This window comes from Schistocerca nitens, chromosome 7 (genome assembly GCF_023898315.1).
Source record: "Schistocerca nitens isolate TAMUIC-IGC-003100 chromosome 7, iqSchNite1.1, whole genome shotgun sequence".
Taxonomy (NCBI): Eukaryota; Metazoa; Arthropoda; class Insecta; order Orthoptera; family Acrididae; genus Schistocerca; species Schistocerca nitens.
Window position 1 is genome coordinate 520,855,765 of NC_064620.1, and position 23,616 is coordinate 520,879,380.

General features: G+C 44.3%; 1 protein-coding gene across 1 annotated transcript in view; it reads left to right on the plus strand.

Annotated features, from left to right (window-relative positions):
- The first annotated feature begins 1,841 nt into the window (after window positions 1-1,841).
- LOC126195722 (uncharacterized) overlaps window positions 1,842-23,616 on the plus strand; it is a 52,736-nt gene continuing 30,961 nt past the window's right edge. Inside the window, exons 1-2 of the mRNA XM_049934351.1 lie at window positions 1,842-2,087; window positions 11,512-11,655. Coding sequence (XP_049790308.1) covers window positions 1,842-2,087; window positions 11,512-11,655 — 390 coding nt within the window. The remainder of the gene's footprint in view (window positions 2,088-11,511; window positions 11,656-23,616) is intronic.

The following is a 23,616-nucleotide window of genomic DNA, read 5'->3' on the forward strand; positions in this document are numbered from 1 at the left end:
GTAGGACACGTTCTGAGGCATCAGGGGATCACAAATTTAGCATTGGAGGGCAGTGTGGAGGGCAAAAATCGCAGAGGGAGACCAAGAGATGAATAAACTAAGCAGATCGAGAAGGATGTAGGTTGCAGTAAGTACTGGGAGATAAAGCAGCTTGCACAGGATAGAGTAGCATGGAGAGCTGCATCAAACCAGTCTCAGGACTGAAGACCACAGCAACAACAGTTTCTGTTACACTTTAACTGTTTAGTGTACGTGTAATTCCATTTTTATATTCACTGTTCACTGACAAGTATTCTCGGTTTTCTTTTCTTTTTTTTCCGACCACGCTGAGCTACCGTGCCGGCGCTTCGGCCATCCGAGCCATCTGTCAGAACCTCCATTCGTACTTTACGTATATTTACGTTCACAAATGTACTTATTGAGAGTCTAGGGGCTGGATTTGGCGAATAAAAACGAAATAGCGGTGCCTGTGTTATTAAGAACTATGATGCATTGTTCCTTCGGACATTGGTGAATGACCAAAGGAGCGAGCAATGCAGCGACTGTAGGCGTGAAGAAATACAGAGGCCGGCCGGAGTGGCCGTGCGGTTCTAGGCGCTACAGTCTGGAGCCGCGCGACCGCTACGGTCGCAGGTTCGAATCCCGCCTCGGGAATGGATGTGTGTGATGTCCTTAGGTTAGTTAGGTTTAATTAGTTCTATGTTCTAGGCGACTGATGGCCTCAGAAGTTAAGTCACATAGTGCTCAATGCCATTTGAACCATTTTGAAATACAGGGAATGTAGTCGCAGCTGCGAAGATGAACCACCTTCGTCTGCATATTGGAAAGATGACAGTGAAATTTCCGCACAAATTTTCATTTCGTCATTCCCTTACACAGCTGATTTCATAACAGCTATATTCGGCTCAGTGCCTCTTTCTTCAGACATGCATGCGGGCAGCGACTTTCAATTAAAGAAAGGTGCTCTCCCGTGCAGGAATTACATAATGTGTGTGCGAGTAGAGGCTGTGACGTAGGAAGACAACACATCGAAGTTTGGATCTGGCCGTGAGTCGTGCACAGATGGCCAAGGCGGTTAAGGCGACTGCTCGCGTAAAGCGGGATATAGCTTCAAATGGTTCTGAGCACTATGGGATTTAACATCTGAGGTCACCAGTCACCTAGAACTTAGAACTACTTAAATCTAACTAACCCAAGGACATCACACATCCATGCCCGAGGCAGGATTCGAACCTGCGACCGTAGCGGTCTCGTGGTTCCAAACTGTAGTGCCTAGAACAGCTCGGCCACTGCGGCCGGCCGGGATATAGGAGTTCGAGTCCCAGTGTGGTACAAATTTTCAATGCCGTCAGTCCAACAGCCAAAGGTAGTTCATATTCGCAACTGCGAATATAATTTCCCTGTTTCTTGACTACTGTAGACGCTGTATTGCCTTTTCCTTCAGACAAGTGTGAATTTCTTAATAACGCAGTCAGTATTTGAACAGATAAAGCTGCACTTGAAAGCCGACATATAATAGAGCGTGATATGGCTGTCCTGCTTATGGTCAGGTAAAATAGCTACGAAATTTACTCAACAATATGTGTCAATCTTATCACGCACAAGTAACCAGCTTAACCCAGTGGCCCACAGAAACCGGTATATCGCAGTAGAAAATAGCTGGACCCAACCTAACATTGCGGTATGACAAGAGAGGAATGAAGCCCCCACTCATGCTGCGTCACTGATCCAAAACTTCGTGATACACAGTACAGGTGACGTAGTTCGAGTGAAAGAATGGAGTCCGCCGACAGACTGTGCCAGCAGGGGTTGACCGCAGACTGCACCGACTTGTTCCCCAGATGGAGGCTGAGGCGAAGGCGCTCCTGGGCCCCAGCGGGACGGCGCTGCAGCTGCTGGGGATGTGGCGGCCCCCCGGCTCGGGGCCGGCCGGTCCCTGGATGCTGGCCGCGCTCTTCGTCGTCGCCACCGACGCGCTCGTGTCCGCCTCCAGCTTCGTCCAGCTCGTCGTCGACACCCCCACCGACCCGGAGACGCTGCGCGACGTCTTCTTCCAGTGCACGTGCAGCGGCGCTTGGGCCGTCAGGGTGAGTGACAAGTCTGGTTGAGGAGCGACGAGAACACAGATTTTTGGACAACATGGTTGTGGAGAGAAGCAGCGATTAGTATGATTAATCAATAATTCAAAAACAGTCTTAATCGCATTTATTATTATTATTATTATTATACCGCCAACCGGCTTCAACCCGACGTAGGGGTCATCTTCTTGGCGTTTACATTGTGAAATTATAGATATCCGTCAGAAAGACTCTATAATACAACAGCTAAAATTACGTAAATTAAAAATATGTTACCCATAGGTCGACTGCTGGTGGTGTCACTCCTGTCTACATCACGGCATGAAACTATGCGAGTCTAACCCTTCGTGTGGGCTTAAATAGCGTACTGAGATGACGTGAATTGACGACAACACCCCCAGCGGCGATCAACGGCATTTAATACATCCCCCAGGCTGTGGCTAAGCCATGTCTCCGCAATATCCTTTCTTTCAGGAGTGCTAGTTCTGCAAGGTTCGCAGGAGACCTTCTGTAAAGTTTGGTAGGAGACGAGGTACTGGCAGAAGTAAAGCTGTGAGTACCGGGCGTGAGTCGTGCTTCGGTAGCTCCGTTGGTAGAGCACTTGCCCGCGAAAGGCAGAGGTCCCGAGTTCGAGTCTCGGTCGGGCACACAGTTTTAATCTGCCAGGAAGTTTCATATCAGCGCACACTCCGCTGCAGAGCTAAAATCTCATTCTGGCATTTAATACAGTTTATTTTGTGACAAGTAATTACATAAAATAACTGTATTAAATGCCGTTGATCGCCGCTGGGGGTGTTTCGTCTATTCACGTGATCTCAGTACGCTATTTAAGCCCATACGAAGGGTTAGACTCGCATAGTTTCCTGCCGTTATGTAGACAGGAGTGACACCACCAGCAGACGACCAATGGGTAACATATTTTAAATTTACGTAATTTTAGCTGTTGTATAATAGAGCCTTTCTGACGGATATCTATAATTTCACAATGTAAACGCCCAGATGATGACCTCTACGTCGGGTTGAAACCGGTTGGCGGTATAATAACAATATTAAATTCGATAAGACTGTTTTCCAATTATTGACGAGAACACAGCCCAAGGGAGTTCAGTAAGTAATGAAACACGTTTTTTCTGAAATCAGGTTAGATATACTGAGAATTCCAATACACCAGGGCCGGCTACGGCGTGCCATACTTCACGAGTACAGCGTGAGTGGCCCTCGGACGGGCCAAGGCGAAACCCGTCACTCAGCTCTGCTCGGTCTTTCTCGGAAGTACTCGGAGCAACGCGGAATTTAATTCAGCATTGCGGTGCGGCATTTTTAGGTCTGCACAACTCTCTTCAGTTTGGCACAATCGTGCTGTCAGCGCTGTTTAACCTTCGCTATTCGTTTAAGCTATGAAGGACGTTCACAGGCCCAGTGGCTGTTTGCACAAAACGAGGTAGTCTCGTGATGTATCGTCGCAATCTTTTAAAATGAATGGGGATGACAGAAGAGGGTGATAAGAATCCTCAGTTCGCATAAGTGACAGGTACTGTTTACTTGCTACGAACAACATTAAATACCAACGAGAAAGAATTTAAAGATTTTGTTGACAATGTAAGAGCAAAAATTTGTGACGATCGACGGACGGGACTCATTGTTCTGTACATCAAAAAGCATTTTGTGCTTATTTGCAGGCATGGAGCAAGTGAAGAAATTGGTGGTACAAATAGCGAAATATCTGAAGTCGCACGCATTATTCCATTGTCAGCTGCAACAGTTTTAGTGGAACCGAATAAAGAGTATCGAGAATTCAGATATTACAACAAAGTCCGTTGACTAAGTGGCATGCCCGGTATGATTTTTTCGATTTAAAACTCGCTATTGTTGACTTTATAAACTAAACAAGAGTGCGAGAACGAAAATGAGTCCAGACTTCGCATTTTGCACACATCGCATATTAACTTCATATTTTATGGGAATGTATTTAAAAAGAAAATCGCAATGTAGAATGTACACTTTCTGACAAGGAGTGTGCAATTCCCTCAGCTCTCTGGCGTTAAAGGAAACACGAGGTTTGAAGAATTTATTGTGGCCTTGAAAGAATTACAGGGATAGTTTTATAAAGATTTTGAGGACACTGCCAATCATACATCGGTTTCCGAGCTGTTTTCGAGACTGTTTGCCGTTTCTGTAGAAAGCGTTCCTGTAGATGTTAAAGTGTAACTGATTGGCCTTTAAGGTAATTCCCGTTCTAACGGAAAATCTTTCTGTGTTAAAACCGTTAAGGATGTCTACATTGCTTTCCTCACTAAGACTTTCAAAGTCTCCATAATGAGGTTGCAACAGTGCTACAATATTACGATCGACATATATGTGTGAGAGACCAATTTTTTCGTTTATGAAACTAAATAAGTCACGATTACATGGCAACTTGAGTGCGAAGCCCTATCAAGTTGTCTGCGTCTGTCCTTATGCCAACAGATTGTGCTAACAAGGGAACCTCCCCATCGCACCCCCCTCAGATTTAGTTATAAGTTGGCACAGTGGATAGACCTTGAAAAACTGAATACAGATCAATCGAGAAAACAGGAAGAAGTTGTCTGGAACTATGAAAAAAATAAGCAAAATATACAAACTGAGTAGCCCATGCGCAAGGTAGGCAACATCAAGGATAGTATGAGCTCATGAGCGCCGTGGTTCCGTGGTTACCGTTAGCAACTGTGGAACGAAAGGTCCTTGGTTCAAATCTTCCCTCGAGTGAAAATTTTAATTTTTTATTTTCAGAAAATTATCAAAGTTCAGGCACTCACACACAATCAACTTCGTTCTCCAAAATTCCAGGACATGTTCAGATTTGCTTGGACATATGCAGGATTTGACGGTCTACACACGGAAAAATTTGAAAACGTTAAAAACATATGTTTTGACAGAGCACAGGGAAAACTGTGTGACTGTGAAACTTTTGCATTCATTCGTTGCACTTTATGTGACAAACTCTTATGTTTTCATCTCTTTTTTGGGAGTGATTATCAAATCCACAAGAAAACATAAATCGGGCAAGGTAGAAGAGTATTTTTACCCATTCGCCAAGAGTACAAGTTATGTGGTTCGACAACATATTCCTGTAATGTGACGCACATGCCGTCAACAGTGTCGTATAGAATATATCAGACGCGTTTTCCTGTGGAGGAATCGGTTGACCTATGACCCTGCGATCAAATGTTTTCGGTTCCCATTGGAGAGGCATGTCCTTTCGTCTACTAATCGCATGGTTTTGCGGTGCTGTCGAAAAACACACACACGAAACTTGTTACAGTGAACAGAGACGTCAATGAACGAACGGACAGATCATAACTTTGCGAAAATAAAGAACGCAAACTTTTCACTCGAGGGAAGACTAGAACCAAGGACCTCTCGTCCCGCAGCTGCTCACGCTAACCACGGAACCACGGCGCTCATGAGCTCATACTATCCTTGATGTTGCCTATCTTGCGCATGGGCTACTCAGTTTGTATATTTTGCTTATTTTTTTCATAGTTCCATACAACTTCTTCCTGTTTTCTCGATTGATCTGTGTTCAGTTTTTCAAGGCCTATCCACTGTGCCAACTTATAACTAAATCTGAGGGGGGTGCGATGGGGAGGTTCCCTTGTAAGTATAATTTATGTATTCAGCGGGCGAAAAATAATGAAATAATTCTGCAAGTTTGTTTTGTTTGTCACCAATGTTGTTGAGTAATGTGAAATATATAAAGAAGTCGTGTGCAGCGAGACTGCACTACCATTTGAATGCGGTGTGTTTGCAGTTATCCGCTCTTCCTCTCCTCGCGCTCAGACAGCGTGGCGTGACGGTGGGGGAAAGGTGAAACGACGCTGAGTGCTGTGGCACTCGTAGCTGGGCACGGCAAGCGAGCCGAAACCTTACCCGCTCCTGCAGTACACCATATTATACCCCAATCTTCTGGCTCCAAAACGCTATTTTTCAACATGAACCGCATTCAACGCGGCAGCCTTACACCACATTACTGGGAGGACTAGTATGCCCGCTAGGTACCTCTGTACTGGTCGACGTCGGCGCCAAAGTTTTGTCGCGTCAGCAACCTCCAAATCAACCATGTACTGCTTCCTGTGGAGTGCATGCCTCATTGGGCAAAGCAGACAGAAAGTCAGAAGGTGTGATATCCGGGCTGTTGCGTGGATAGGAAAGAACGTACCAATGAAGTTTTGTCGGCTCCTCTCGGGTGTGCACATTTGTGTGAGGCCTTGCGTTGGGAAGGTGATCTGCATTCTTGTGGCAACGAATCTGCGAAAGTCGTTTCCTCATTTTCCTGAGGATAGCACAATACACTTCATAGCTGATCATTGCACCATGATGGATAATATCAAACACAATAACATCTGCAGATTGCTACACAGCGTAGCCTTGACTTTAATGAACGGAACTGATATCTGGCGTTTCGCAAGGTAGTGTCACAGGCCCTCTGCTGTTCCTGATTTACATAAATGATCTGGGTGATAATCTGAGCAGCTCCCTTAGATTGTGTGCAGATGACGCTGTAATTTACCGTTTAGTAAAATCATCAGACGATCAATTACAATTAGAAAATGATCTAGAGAGAATTTCTGTATGGTGCGAAAAGTGGCAATTGGCACTAAACAAAGACAAGTGCGAGGTCATCCACATGGGTACTAAAAGAAACCCGATACATTTTGGGTATACGATAAATCGCAGAAATTTAAGGGCTGTCAATTCGACTAAATACATAGGAGTTACAATTACGAGCAACTTAATCTGGATAGACCACATAGATAATATCGTGGGGAAGGCGAAACAGAGACTGCGATTTGTTGGCAGAACACTTAGAAGATGAGACAAACCCACTAAGGAGACAGCCTACATTACACTTGTCCGTCCTCTGCTGGAATATTGCTGCGCGGTGTGGGATCCTTACCAGATAGGATTGACGGAGGACATCGAAAAAGTGCAAAAAAGGGCAGCTCGTTTCGTGTTATCGCGCAATAGGGGTGAGATTGTCACCGATATGATACGCTAGTTGGGGTGGCAGTCACCGAAACAAAGGCGGTTTTGTTTGCAGCGAGATCTATGTACGAAATTTCAATCACCATATTTCTCTTCCGAATGCGAAAATATTTTGTTGACACCCACCTACGCAGGGAGAAATGATCATCATAATAAAATAAGAGAAATCAGAGCTCGAACGGAAAGATTTAGGTGTTCCTTTTTCCCACGCTCCATTCGAGACTGGAATGGTAGAGAAGTAGCATGAAAATGGTTCGATGAACCCTCTGCCAGGAACTTAAGTGTGAATTGCTGAGTAACCATGTACATGTAGATGTAGAACGGCTGAGAGTGCAGCTATCAACTTTTTCTTCGGAGGAGATTGCCGTTTTGTATCCGTTTGGAAGTGATGAACCCGTGTTTCATCGCTTGTGAGGATGATCCACAAATATTTGTCACGATCAGCTTCATAACGCGCAAGAAATTTGACATGGGTGCTCCTATGTTGATCTTCATGGTCTTCTGTTAGGCAGCGAAGAACCCAGCGGGCACACACTCTCGAGTACCCCACCTGGTGGACGAGTGTCACAGCACCGCCAACGGAAATGTGCAATTGTGAAGCGAAGTCGATCACCGCGAGAGAGAGTGTCCGCACGTTCCAACAGTGCTGGGGTCAGCGCTATGTGCAGCTGGCCATCACGCAGGAGATCGGCCAGGTTTGTGCAACAGTGTTGCGATGATGACAGACGTCGCGCCCGACTCAGTGTGCTTTCGCTCACTGCCAAGTCTCCACGGACGTTCTCCAAGCACCTACGAATATCTGCGATACTCTGGTTTTCCGCCAAAAGAAACTCAATCACAGCTCTCTGCTTGGAAACCACCTCTGTTATGAATGCCACTTTGAAGCTTACGTATAACGTCGCCACCAAACGAAAATTCAAGAAATTATACATGCTGAAGAAGGAATGTTCAATGATGATCCACAACAAATTCTACACCGTTTCAACCGAAAATGGAAGAGAAAAGAATGTGTTGCATTATACTTACTAAACACCCTCATAGAACAGTTTTATTGATAAGTATCCAAAACCAAAATACTCCACCTTTCGAGAAAGTTAATCAGTACAATAATTTGCTATGGTTCGTGATTCGCACTGCATTTGCACAAGTCAGTAACTTAGGCTGGAATCTTAAAGCGAAACACTCAACGTCTGATATGCAGATGGAAAGTAGAACAAAATATCACGGTAGGGCTCGACAACCGATAAGACATTGCTGGTCATCTCCAAAGGCGGGGGGGTTGAGAGGGGACAGCCCTGCAGGGTCTATGGTCTCAGTTTCCTCCAGCACTACTTGAGACATTTTTCGAGCCGATGCCACATCGTGTTGCGGCACTTTGAGTGCTCAGGAGGGACCTACACGATATTAGGCAGGGTACCAGTTTCTTTGGCTCTTCAGTGTACTTGCCATCGTGTGCCCCCTTCCCTCCCCACCCCTTTCCAAACACCAACATACAGACATGTGAGCCAACGACCTCTGACTGTTGATCAAGGCGACGTGAATGAATGCAGCTCCGTCGTCGTCTTAGGGAACCTCTTCGAAGTTAGGCGGCTGATAAACCACTGCTATGAGAAGGGATGCTGTGTACAGTCTGTGCATGTCAGTGACTCACCCCAATTTATCAAGGAACGGTATCAAACATCCATCTAATTAACGAACCCCACCTTTTTGAATCATTTAATGTTCATGTGTGTGTAAATTCGTAAGGGACAAAACTGCTGAGGACGTGGGTCCCTAGGCTTACACACTACTTAAACTTACACTGACTTATGCTAAATCAACACACACACTCATGCCCGAGGGAGGACTCGAACCTCCGGAGGAAGGGGCAGTGCAATCCGTGACATGGCGCCTCAAACCGTGCGGCCATTCAGCGCGGCTAATTTTCATGAAGCAACTACCGAATGGTAGCAAGACCATAGGTCCTTGGCACAGTTCGCCTGGGACTGCGTTTTTGTAACGAGCGAAAAATTGAAAGACAGAAGAAAATGACAAGAGTGAAGCCGGAGCAGGACTGAAAACGAGGAGGGGGACTGGCAATGTTGACATGAAAGTAAGCTTTTTGAATGAAACGTACGAGCCGGCCGCTGGTGACCGAGCAGTTCTAGGCGCTTCAGTCCGGAACCGCGCGACCGCTACGGTCGCAGGTTCGAATCCTGCCTCGGGCATGGATGTGTGTGATGTCCTTAGATTAGTTAGGTTTAAGTAGTTCTACGTTCTAGGGGACTGATGACCTTAGAAGTCCCATAGTGCTCAGAGCCATTTAAACCATTTTTTGAAATGTACGAAGATTTTGATTTTGTGCTGCACTTGAAACGGCTCAGCTACGAGGCTCGCAGAAACTATCTCAAGGCCAAATGCAAAAGGACTCGCAAAATTTTCGAGCATGATGTAGACGCTGAACAACAATATGTAGAAATTTTGAGACGAGATTGCTGATATCAAGCTGCGATTTCAACAAGCTACAAAGTCTAGAAGAGCTCTTGCAGTTCATTATTAACGACAGTTACGGAAACGTCTTTCAGAATGTATGAAAAGCCGTCCAAGTCAGGATAACAATCGCTGTCTCCATTGCTAGCTGCGAGACATCCTGCCATAAATGTAAGCTCATACGTTTTTCTTATTGGGCGTCTATGCGACAAACGGTAAAAATTTCGCTCAATGAACTTGTAATGGAAGGAAGAAAACAGAATAATGTAATTTTGACTAGTGGTTCAGCAATTTATAGCATCGAATAGATGAAAGTGTGCTCCTTTTTCAAACTGTATGAACTGTAGTGATTACAAGTTCAGAATAAATTTGGAAGAAGTACACCATCCGCTGTAGTGCATGCCAAAGCAGTAAAAAACCTATTTGTTCTCTACCACAAGCCAAGAAAAGGTGGTTCTGTATGCACCAAATGGCTCTAGTGTTCTATATCGAAAACTGTTGGGAATAGAAACCACATTGTTTCAGGAAACTGTGGCTGTCACTTTGTGCTGTATTGATCTTTCCATCTTTGATTTCTCGGGTAACTTCATCTTGTTCAGTAAAGAAAGGAAGAAACAATTTTTCAAATGTTTATCCACTAATTAGGAGAACAAAATACTTGTGTATTCTGTTAATATCGTAAAAAGCCAATAAGAGACTTTTTTTAAAGGAATTTCCTATCTTCACTGCCTTTTGGACATGATGATTCCAGTGTCTTTATTCCCTAAGATATATTTGCTTCCCATTCGAGAATTCTAGTTTACGATAGACCAGATCTCTTCACATGACTGAATTTTATTGACTAAAAGCAACTTTTTGAGCTAAGGGGTCAAACCTGGGCAACGGGATGTGTGGGGAAACTTTCTAATGCAACTAGTGCACTTTCGCCATCGCAATTGCTTATGCTCTAGCAGGTTTATTGTCATAGTCGATATGTACTGCTTAAACGCAAATCGCGACTGATTTTTTCAACTCACAGTGAGAATGAATGCGTAGTTTTATATAGAAAGAGCCAGTCTCTGTCATGCCATTTTTCAGATAACCGCTATTTATGGGATCCAGTGAGCCGCAGAAGGAAAAGGAGCCTTCTTTTTTCTCCTGTGTCATAATGGTTTTTATTCTTTTCCAGAGCGCTCGTAGGTTAGTCAACATATTAATTTCACTGCGGTTTTGTCTTCATTTGAAATGGTAGAGCCACATTATCTGCAGCAACATAATGACGTTTTGCAGATGATGCCTCTACTTTTACAACCAAGAATTTCTCAAGCAGTTCCACCTCCAGTTTTGCGACACTCGGTCGAAGGGAACCAAGCTCTACAATGGGCTGGATGTCACACAGGGAACTGTTGTCTCCCGTCGACGATGAGGTCATTAGAGACGGGGCAGAAGCTCGGATAGGACAAGGATGAGGAAAGAAAATGGCCGTGTCCTTTGAAAGGAACTACCCCAGCGTCCCACTTGACTGTTTAGGTTAACTCGGGAAAATGAACCCGGATGGCCGGATGGGAAACTGTTGTGTTCCCACACACTAGTCGAGTGTCTTACCGCAATGTCACCTCGCTTGGTGCTATCTCTCAGGAATGGGGTCAACCACCTCCTAGACAATATGCAATGTCCCTGCCATTCATCTGAGCCAGACAGACTAAACCATGTATCACATTAAGTGTTTTGTGCTTAGTAGGTTTCAGAACTTTACTAATCGCCTGTTTTAAATCCCGTTCTGGTTCATCTTTGTTCTGAAATCCGTCTATATTGGTGTTTATGATGTGTGCTCCAACTTTTTACCACTCATAACTTACCTATATTTTTATACATATTCCCGAATACTGCTATATCGACTTCAACTTCTGCTTTCCTGACGTGCAGAACCGGTGATCCCCTTTGCTGTTGCTGTTGACAGGCGGTGCTCTTCATGCAGCAGAGAGATCGCTTGGGACGTCTGGTAGTGACGCTGTTGGACACAAGGAAGAGATACGTTGAGCAAGTCCCAGGGATCAGGCGTATCTATGACCGGCGCGCCGCAACAGTCTTCAACGTCTGGCAGGTCAGTTTATTGACGTGTTCTGTGTTATTATTATTGTTATTGTTATTATTGTTTAGTAATAATTTACGTTTCTTTTACCTGGGGTAGGGGTCCTGGCAGTGGTTAAATCAACTTTCTTCGACAGTAAAATTTTTAAGCAAAGGCATTGAGAAGGTACCAGTGGCGGATACAGAAATATTTCAAGGAGGGGGCGCTAAAGATATCTTGAGCTACTTTTACTTTTACCGTAATAAAAAATAATGAGGTCACATGCAAAGTTTAAGAAAGTTTTATTTAAACTGAATATGTACATGTAAAAGACAATGCCATCTTATGATATAAAAAAAAAGTTACAACTGTGGTTCTCTTCCTTATACAGGGTGGTCCATTGGTAGTGACCGGGCCAAATATCTCACGAAATAAGCGTCAAACGAGAAAATTACAAAGAACGAAAATCGTCTAGCTTGAAGTAGGAAACCAGATGGCGCTACGGTTGGCCCGCTAGATGGCGCTGCAATAGGCCAAACGGATATCAACTGGCTTTTTTTTTTTTAATAGGAACCCCCATTTTTTATTACATATTCGTGTAGTACGTAAAGAAATATGAATGTTTTAGTTGGACCACTTTTTCCGCTTTGTGACAGATGGCGCTGTAATAGTCACAAACGTGTAAGTACGTGGTATCACGTAACATTCCGCCAGTGCGGACGGTATTTGCTTCGTGATACATTAACCGTGTTAAAATTGACCGTTTACCAACTGCGGGAAACGTCGATATCGTGTTGATCTATGGCTATTGTAATCAAAATGCCCAACGGGCGTGTGCTGTGTATGCTGCTCGGTATCCTGGACGACATCATCCAAGTGTCCGGACTGTTCGCCGGATAGTTACACAGGAAGTGTTCAGCCACATATGAAACGTCATCCACGACCTGCAACAAATGATGATGCCCAGGTAGGTGTTTTAGCTGCTGTCGCGGCTAATCCGCACATCAGTAGCAGACAAATTGCGTGTGAATCGGGAATCTCAAAAACGTCGGTGTTGAGAATGCTACATCAGCGTCGATTGCACCCATACCATATTTCTATGCACCAGGAATTGTACGGCGACGACTTTGAACGGCGTGTACAGTTCTGCCACTGGGCACAAGAGAAATTGCGGGACGATGACAGATTTTTTGCACGCGTTCTATTTAGCGACGACGCGTCATTCACCAACAGTGGTAACGTAAACCGGCATAATATGCACTACTGGGCAACGGAAAATCCACGATGGCTTGACAAATGGAACATCAGCGACCTTGGCGGGTTAATGTATGGGTCGGAATTATGGGAGGAATGATAATTGGCCCCCATTTTATCGATGGTAAATTCGTTAAGTACATCGTCAATAGGACAATCAACGTCAGGGTGAGTGTTCAACAGATCTAAGCCATTAAGTAGATCCTACTTCATCGTCGACTTCAACAATGCCTTTCTACGCCACAACGCTGAAAAACGTTTTCTACGGTAGCAATAAATGCTGGTAGACAAGCAAATATTATGCTCAGCAGGTGAAAAGCAGGGTAGTCAGACCTAGGACAAACAACAGCACCTGCATAACAGGATCACGATCATTAAGGGCGTTTATACTCGTTGCTTGCATTGAAGAATCTCTCCCTTTAGTCTCTTTTCTTACTCACAAATAGCTGTCTACGTGCGAGACAAAGTTACAAAATACGATGACACGGACGCGCGTGCTACATAGGAACGTGTAACCACTCGATAACTCGATTCAGTAGAGACAACTGACGAAAACAACGAACGATAGCGTGAGGGCTGAATGGCGGGAGGAGGCTCGGGTGGCAATGCGGGCGGCCCCGCAAAGGGTTTGCGCGAGCCCAGCGCGTCCATGACATGTGTCCGCCATTGAGGCACAATAACATGGTGATGTTTATTAGAAGATGACGGTGATCCAGCATACATTCTCGTTATGATAAGTAAGGTATAATGGCGGCTTCTGGTAAGGGGACTGAGTTGTAAGTAGAATTGTAGAGGATATTACACAGCTGGAAAAAAAAGTGAAGCACCCAGAATGGGATAAGAAAACGATACAAAACTTCACGGGTTGAGAGCGTGTATGTTGATTTGTCACCGATTGCCTTCATTGAGTCAAATTTGCAAAGCACTTGATAGTATGAGCCCACTTATCAGTACAATATTTTACCCATTCTGGCCTGGATGCAGGCACTGATGCGGTTGGGAAGGGTCTCATAAAGACTTTGTATCTTTCCTGAGGCAATCTGGCCCACAACTGTTGTAACTGGTCCATGACATCCTCTGAGTAGCCGTCCCAGCTGGGACAAATCTAGGGATCTTGTTGACCAAAGGAGAACCTCTACATCACTCAGGCAATTCATAGAAAGGCATTCCATGTGTGGACAAGCATTGTACTATTGAAAAATGGCACAATGATAGTGTCACACATGAGGACTCAGGATGTTCACCACGTACCACTACGCCGTCAGAGTTCCCTCAATCACGACCAGCTGTGAATTGAATTAATACCTGATGGTTGCAAATACAGTTGTTAGTGTTGTATTAACACCAGGCTACACATGGGACAGTAATTCCTTAGTTATCCTGCTGCTAGTCTCCCACCAGTGGTCTGGGATGACACAGAATGATACATGAAGCCCATTTCTTGTTGTCAGATAGCAGACGCAGATTTATTATAATGTGGTTGGCGCACTACACACCGATACTTCCTAGTGGCGGTCATATGTGGTTTATGGGGAGCCTTGACAGCGAGTATGCCTGCTCTCAGGTTTCCATGCAGTCCAACATCGGACCTCTGTCATATCAGAATGCCCTCATAAATTTTTATGTTACAGGTTACGACAAGTCGGCTAATTCAAGACTCACAATGACGACTCTTTCAATCTCTGTCAGGTACTGATAACTCTGTCTCACACGCCTGCGCATCTCCATATCCTTCACAATGATCACTCAACATCTGACGCTGTTCACGCTTCTTACATATCCTTCCAGGCCTGGTAAAAACGCTAAAAACGAGCGGCACTAATGCACTCTAGTGGCGGTTCCATCTGTTGTAGAGAATTACAACTCTAATCATTTACATACTTGCCGATGGTGTGCATGTACAAAATTACATATATAGTATATGGATTAGTATGGAAAAGAATGTGGGATTTCTTTGCTCAAAGGAACTGGGAAGTGGAATGTTAGTGTCAGTAGATGTGTGGGATATCAGTTGTGGAAGTAAACAGTGAGTTCGAACCCTAATTACTGATGGGGTGCGATGGGACAAAGGGTAGATTTCAGAGATGAGTTAACGGAGCGGAAGGAGACTGATATGGTGGGGAAGGACGTGGAGTGTTTGGAGATGAAGTAAAGATGCAATGTGTCGGTAGAGAAGGGGCTTCAGGACAGGTTCCTCAAGGCTTGTGGGGACTTGAGTGTTGGTGTTCAATTATATAGACGATGTAGCAAAGTCAAAGATGTTCTACGTGTTTGAGAAAGTGTGAGAAATTTATAAGCTGGTAAGAAAGGTAGTCTGATAAGCAGTCTGGGTTCAGAAAAATCACAAAAATCTTCGGCGAAATTAAAAGCAAGGGTGGTACCATTAAGGGTGAAACGGTAATTCCACTGTTATATGCAGAGGAGGAAAAGCGGGTAGGTGGAAAGTGAGAGCGACTCGTCTGATGAAGTGACAGAAGAAGAAACTGGAGTCCAGTATTAGAATAAGAATTTAGGTGCGCTTTGGAAGACTTAAGATCGTATAAGGCCACAGGGATAGAAAACATTCCATCAGAATTTATAAAATCATTGGGGAGGGGGCAACAAAACTCCTATTCCTAGAATGTATGAGTCTCGCAATATACCATCTGACTTCTGGAGAAAATTGTATTCACAATCGCGAACTTTGCAAGAGACGACAAGTGCGAATATTATCGTACAATCAGCTTAACAGCTCATGCATCCAAGCTGCTGACAAGGATAATATACAGGAAAATGGAAAATAATTGAGGATGTGTTAGATGATGATCAATTTACGTTTGAGAAAGGGAAAGGAACCAGAGAGGCAATTATGGGGTTGCAGTTGAACACTAAAGAAAAATCAAGACATTTTCGTAGGTTTTGTCGACGTGGAAAAAGCGTTCGACAATGTCAATTGGCGCAAGATCTTCGAAGTTCTGAGAAAAATAGGCATAAGCTATTGGGCGAGAAGAGTAATATACAGTTTGCATAAGTACAAACAGGGAACAATAAGAGTGGAAGACGAAGAACCAAGTACTCTGATTAAAAAGTGTGCAAGACAGGTATGTATTCCTTCGCCCCTGCTTGCCACACTATACATCGAAGAAATAAAAGAAAGGTTCAAGTGTGGAATTAAAGCTCAAGTTGGAAGACCATCAGTGATAAGATTCGCTGATGCCATTGCTATCCTCAGTAAAAGTGGAGAAGAATTACAGGATCTGTTGAACAGAATGAGCAGTCTAATGAGTACATAACATGGACTGAGAGTAATTCGAAAAGATGAAAGTAATAAGAAGTAGCAAAAATGAGAACAGCGATAAATTTAACAACAGGATTGGTGATCACGAAGTAGATGCAGCAAAATAACCCATGACGGAAAAAGCAGGAAATGAAGAGCAGACTAACACTAGCGAAAAGGGCATCCCTGGCCAAGAGATATCTGCTAGTAGCGAACATTGGTCGTAATCTGAAGAAGAAATTTCTAAGAATGTACGTTTGGAGCACAGCATTGTGTGGTAGATAAACATGGACTGTGGGAAAACCGGAAGGGAAGAGAATCAAAGCCTTTGAGATGTGGTACTACAAAAGAATGTTGAAAATTAAGTGGACTAATAAGATAAGGAATGAGGTGGTTCTCTGGAGAATCGACGAATTAAGGAATACATGGAAAACACTGACAAGAAAAAGGGACAGAATGGTAGGACATCTTTTAAGAAATCAGGGAGAAACTTCCATGGTTCTTGAGGGATATGTAGCAGGTAAAAACTGTAGAGGAAAACAGAGAGTAGATTGCGATGGTTGGAACTCAAATATTGGCAACTATGTACTCACGACCGATACAAAAGAGTTACATGTTTGCACCTGTTACTGTCTTTCAAATTAGTCACCAGTGTTATGTAGAACCCGTTGCCAGCGATATGGAAGGCTTAGTATACCGTTGGCAGAGCCTGTTCTGTTGATGGTGCGAAGGGAGGAATGGAGCGGTCTACTGACGGTCGAATCTCTGGAACAGTTCTGAAGCGAATGCCACGAAGTGGTTCTTTCATCTTCGAAATCAAATTAAAGTCACAAGGACTTAAGTCCGGGGAGTATGGTGGATGGTACAGTCCCATCGACCAAAGAGAGCAGCTACAGCTTGCGCTGTATGCGCCCGCGCATTGTCGTGCAAAATGATGGGCGGATTGCGCAGACAGAAAGTGTCGCCGCTTCTTTCGCAATGCTGGTCGCAGGTGATGCTCCAGAAACGAACAGTTATGCTGTGCACTGACGGTCTGCCGTGGAAGAACGTAATGCGTTAGGATAATACCATCACAGACATACACGAGAATAACCATAACTTTAGACCGCTCCTTTCGCACCATCAACAGAACAGGCTCTGCTAATGGTATACTACACCTTCCACATCGCCGGCAACTGGTTCTACACAAAGCTGATGATTGCTTTGAAGGACAGTAACAGGTGTAAACATGTAACTCTTTTGTATCGGTTGTGAATAAATAGTTGCCATTATTTAAGTTCCAAACCTCGTACATGCAGCTGATAATTGCGGATGTAGGTTGCAAGTGCTCCTCTGAGATGAAGAGCCGGCCGGAGTGGCCGAGCGGTTAAAGGCGCTACAGTCTGGAACCGCACGACCGCTACGGTCGGAGGTTCGAATCCTGCCTCGGGCATGGATGTGTGTGATGTCCTTAGGTTAGTTAGGTTTAAGTAGTTCTAAGTTCTAGGGGACTTATGACCACAGCAGTTGAGTCCCATAGTGCTCAGAGCCATTTGAACCATTTTTGAGATGAAGAGGTTGACACAGATGAGGAATTCGTGGCGGACGTCATCAAACCAGTCAGGAGATTGATGGCTTGAAAAAAAAAAAAAAATCTGAATTTGGCAAATCTGCAAGCCGCTTTTATATGGCGCATTTCGTTCTGATGAGTCGAGGAGTGCAGCAGGTAATATATCTAACTGTAATTTGGACGATCGGCAAGTACTCTTCATCTTCTCCTTTTTTTTCAGCTAACGTTATCTACGGTACGCACTGAGCCTTTTGTCCGGCCCCGGCAGCTGCGTCGTCAGCGTGACAGAATGTCAATCCTAAGGTCCCGGGTTCGAATCCCGGCTGGGTCGGAGATTTTCTCCGCTCAGGGACTGGGTGTTGTGTTGTGCTAATCATCATCATTTCATCACCATCGACGCGCAGGTTGCCGAAGTGGCGTCAACTCGAAAGACCTGCACCAGGCGAACGGTCTACCCGACAGGAGACCCTAGCCACACGACTGAGCCTTTTCTGGGAGGGAATAAATCAGTGGAAGACGGATGACTGCGGGTCGGTACGGAATGTTCCCGCTTATTGCTGACATTAACTGTTAAACAATACTACACTCCGTATTATTGTAGCAGGCAATGTGAGTGCGATGTTGATCGTAGTGTGCTGCTTGCGATGACAGAAAGAAGTTTCCTGTACACTTCTACTTCTCCTGCCGCTGCCCGTTAGCTTGAACAGGGCGTCGATCGCGTGCTTATGCTTCCAGCGTTTATTGCAAACCTGTCAACTTATATTGTGCGTACAGTAGCCGACGGTACTGTATCAGGTAGCAGTTGTTGCCATCTTTACTACTGTTTTCTACTTAACTCTGTGTCCTTTTCTTACGATAAGTGTCAATACGTGTTACAGTTCCGATTTTTTAAAATCATATCAGTACATAAGATTTTTAATAATCATGTCAGTACATAAGAAGATTTCAGTTTCAATTAATAACAAAAAGGGTAACGTAACCATATTAAGTCACAACTTGCTTACAAGGTCATTTACTCTATTTAAATTTAGATTAACCATCTCACTGTATTACAACGTGAAGAGTTCAAAAATATCAGACACAGGAAAAATGGATTCTTTTTGCTTATCAATTTGTTTATAGATTTCTTTATCCCTGTTCTGTTTAATTAATATGTGGTGTTTTTAACTGTTTTTCAAGTTCTTACACTTTATAATTGGAAACGAAGTTGTGTCTCAGCTTAAAAATAAACAATAACACCCACTCCCGATCCCTTAAAGAATAGAACTCATTCGTTTAAAACAGCATGAATCATGTGATTACTTTACAAATGAGTTAATGAGTTGAATATTTAAAGTTAAGCATACAAATGTTCATGACTGGAGACGCAAAACCACAAATACGTTGGTTTTGTTAGTTTCCTAGTTTTTCATTCGTAAATTGCTTAAATAGTTTAGAAATAATCTGAAATTATGTTCAAAGTTTTTTGGAAGTCGCTGAGTGGAGCCGTTATCAAACACTGGATTGGTATCATTCATGGTACTTTACGCACTGTGAATTACGCTGCATCATGTCATACAACGGGGCTACAAAACTCATGGGATATCTCCTAATACCCCGTCGGACGGCCCTTTGCTCGGTGTAGTGCAGCAACTCGACCTAACAGACACACCAAAAGTAGTTGGAAGGGCGAAAGAAGATACAGGATTTTGTGCACCAACTGACCTCTCAATTACGTCTGATAAACGTTCGACCGGACTCATGTCGGGCGATCTGGGTGGCCGAATCAATCGCTTGAAATGTTAAGAACGTTATTCAAAACAATCGAGAACATTTGTGGCGTAGTGGCACGATGCATTGTCATCCATAAATATTCCACCTTTATTTACGGACATGATGTCCATGAATGGCTGCAGATGGTCTCCAAGTAGCTGAACATAACCATTTCCAGTCAGTCGATTCTATTGGACGACAGGACCCAGTCCATTCCATGTAGACACAGGCAACACCGCTATGGAGCCACTATCAGCTTGCACAGTGCCTCGTTGACACTTGAGTCCGTGGCTTCGCGGGGTGTGCGCCACACTCGAACCGTACCATCAGCCCTTACCAACTGAAATCGGGACTCCTTATGCCGGGTCACTGTTTCGCAGTCGTGTAGGATCCAAGCGATGTGGTCACGAGCTCGTGGGAGGCGCTGCAGGCGATGTCGTGCTGTTATCAAAGGCTCTCGCGTCGTTCGTCTGCCGGCAAAGCCCATTAACGCCAAATTTCGACACGCTGTCATAACAGAAACGTTCGTCGTACGTCCCACGTCGACTCCTGAGCTTATTTCACGCAGTTTTGCTTATCTGTTAGTACTGAAAACTCTACGGAAACGTCACTGCTCCCGCCCCCGCCGTCGGCCATTGCGTTTTACGTGGTGAGAGGTGATACCTGAAATTTGGTATTCTCGGCACACTCGTGACACTGTGGATGTCGGAACACTGAATTCGCTAATGATTTCCGTAATGGAATGTCCCGTGGATCTAGCTCCACCAACCATTCCGCGTTCAGAGTCTGTTAATCCTCGTCGTGCGGCCGTAATAACGTCAGAGACCTTTTGACCTGGGCCACCTCAGTACAAATGACAGTTCCGCCAATGCACGGCCCTTTTACACCACGCCTATACGACACTACCGCCATCTGTTTAGGTACATATCGCTATCCCATGATTTTTGTCAGCTCCGTGTATTCAGTATTCAAGTTTCATACTTCTCTAATCAGCCTTTAACGTAAGATTATATCTATTAAATAGTAGATTATGGCAGTATTTTGAATGTTTCAGTTGGTTCAATAACTGCGCGACATAGTGAAAATCAAATTTTTATTCTCGCTGCTAATCATGAGCTCGTCAACCTGCGACCGGTCAAAAATGGCTCTAAGCACTATGGGACTTAACATCTGAGGTCATCAGTCCCCTAGACTTAGAACTACTAAATCCTAACTAGCCTAAGGACATCACACACATCCATGCCCCAGGCAGAATTCGATCCTGCGACCGTAGCAGCAGCGCGATTCCGGACTGAACCTGCAACTGGAATCGCGCACCGTGGACCACTGTAGTCATTTACTATTTCCGTTAATAATGAGTAATCAACCGTAAAAAATATGTATCTTTATCAATAGTAGCTGAAATAATACATTCGTATATATTGGCTAAAAATTGAGAACACGAAAGTTTTGAAAACATAATGAATACTAGACAGACAATATTTAATAGTAACACTTCGTCCTCAATAAGAGAGCTACAGGCAAAAAGGAACATTTAGAATGAATACTGTCACATTTAAAAAAAAAAAAGGAAATATGAATGTGATAGTATTCTTTCTAACTGTTCCTCTCTGCCCGTAACCTCCATATTTAGAAGTAACTGTTATATATTTCTGTTTATTATTCATTCTCTTTTAAACTTTCATTTGGTCTGTTTTCAGCTGATAAATACCTATATATTCTCTTGGTAAATATTGTTGCTTACCGTTGTTATTTACCGATGTTTATTCATTATTACCATTTCCATCCTTGGAAGTAAATGGCTACAACACTGCACGGGGGGCGATCCCAGTTGCATGTTTACAGAAGCAACAAAAATTAGTGCCGCTGTATTGTTGATCCTACATGCACATTATGTAACGCAAAACTCGCCTTCAAATGTTCAACAACACAAGATGCAATCGGTAGCACTTCTTGAATCGCAACAACACATCTACGACGATACTGTGTGGGATGGCAGGGATTATATACATAACTGTCATGTCCAGGCAAATTGGTCTCTTTTGTGGCGGGAAATGGTGTGAGCGACATTGTCCAGTATTGATGACCATTAGTAATTTCTCAAAAGATCGTGTCGAATATGGTTAGTTTTTATTGGCTCCGTAATCCTGTTGAAGGCGTCACAATGAAATATAACGTGATCGAATGTTTCCGTATGACCACAGATGTCATAACGTAGCCAGGTGCGCAAAACGTAAGGACTAAAGTAACTTTCTCATGATGTGTCTCTGCCAAGTAGCATAGCCCAATGAAACTTGGGCAATACCATCTCTCGCCGTATGAGGATGCGTCCGTAGTCACTACTCAGACCGCATCTACTCTCATGCGAGAAGATCACGTGATCGCACTGTTTGCCGGTCACGTCCTTATGCTTTTGGTTCCATCGCACACGGTGCCGCCGATGTCGCCGCCGGTAGTGGGGCAAAGAGAACGCACCCATGCTGTCGCCTGCCACTGTCGGATGTGAGACTGCGTATTTTGCGATACAGTTAAACAAGGTTGCAATTGCACCCGGTCTTTCGTGTAGGTCCTTTCTTGCTGTTGCACAACGTAGCGCTCATCTGCCGCTGTATCTGACCGTGGTCGACCACCTCCTATCTTTCGTCCTGCAGTGACAGTGTTTCGAAACGTTCCCCTTACACGTCAAACAGTGCTGCGAGAAATACCAGACTCGTGGACTACACTCGCCACATTTCGTCTCTTCTCCACTTTCCCAGTGATTCTTTCCCGTGTGAAGTCACCCCAATGTTGTCTCCGGGTCATATTGTAATGAAGAATACCACCAAAGTGCAATGTAAATGCTCGCTGGCTGACACACACTGCCCTACAGTCGTACTGACCTTGCGCTATCTGGCGTCCAGCTTTCTGTGCACAACTTGGTGACCTCTGACAACATGCTCCATTACTCGCAGTCATTTCTGCCGAGCAGTTAATATGTTATGTTTCTTCATCTATCTCCACCTTTGGTTTACCAGAGCAGTGTGCCTATTCCCCTACTCCAGTGGCTAAAGGCTAGGCGTTCGCGAATGCACGGAGACCCAACTCGCTTTATTTGTTCATTAGACCCAGAAAATATTAGATACAGGCTCTCAGGTACATGCCATTTTCCTTAACTCCCGAAAGGCGTTCTATACAATTCCGCACTGTCGCCTGATAAAGTAAAAGCCTACGGAATATCAGACCAGCTCTGTGGCTGGATTGAAGAGTTTTAAGCAAACAGAGCACAGTATGTTGCTCTCAATGGAGAGACGTCTACAGACATTAAAGTAACCTCTGGCGTGCCACAGGGGAGTATTATGGGACCATTGCTTTTCACAATATATATAAATGACCTAGTAGATAGTGTCGGAAGTTCCATGTGGCTTTTCGCGGATGATGCTGTAGTATACAGAGAAGTTGCAGCATTAGAAAATTGCAGCGAAACGCAGGGAGATCTGCAGCGGATAGGCACTTGGTGCATGGAGTGGCAACTGACCCTTAACATAGACAAATGTATTGTATTGCGAATACATAGGAAGAAGGATCCTTTATTGTATGATTATATGATAGCGGAACAAACACTGGTAGCAATTACTTCTGTAAAATATCTGGGAGTATGCGTAAGGAACGATTTGAAGTGGAATGATCATATAAAATTAATTATTGGTAAGGCGGGTGCCAGGTTGAGATTCATTGGGAGAGTCCTAATGTAGTCCATCAGCAAAGCAGGTGGCTTACAAAACACTCGTTCGACCTATACTTGAATATTGCTCATCAGTGTGGGATCCGTACCAGGTCGGGTTGACAGAGGAGACAGAGAAGATCCAAAGAAGAGCGGCGCGTTTCGTCACAGGGTTATTTGGTAGGCGTGATAGTGTTACGGAGATGTTTAGCAAACTCAAGTGGCAGACTCTGCAAGAGAGGCGCTCTGCATCGCGGTGTAGCTTGCTGTACAGGTTTCGAGAGGGTGCGTTTCTGGATGAGGTATTGAATATATTGCTTCCCCCTACTTATACCTCCCGAGGAGATCACGAATGTAAAATTAGAGAGATTCGAGCGCGCACGGAGGCTTTCCGGCAGTCGTTCTTCCCGCGAACCATACGCCACTGGAACAGGAAAGGGAGTTAATGACAGTGGCACGTAAAGTGCCCTCCGCCACACACCG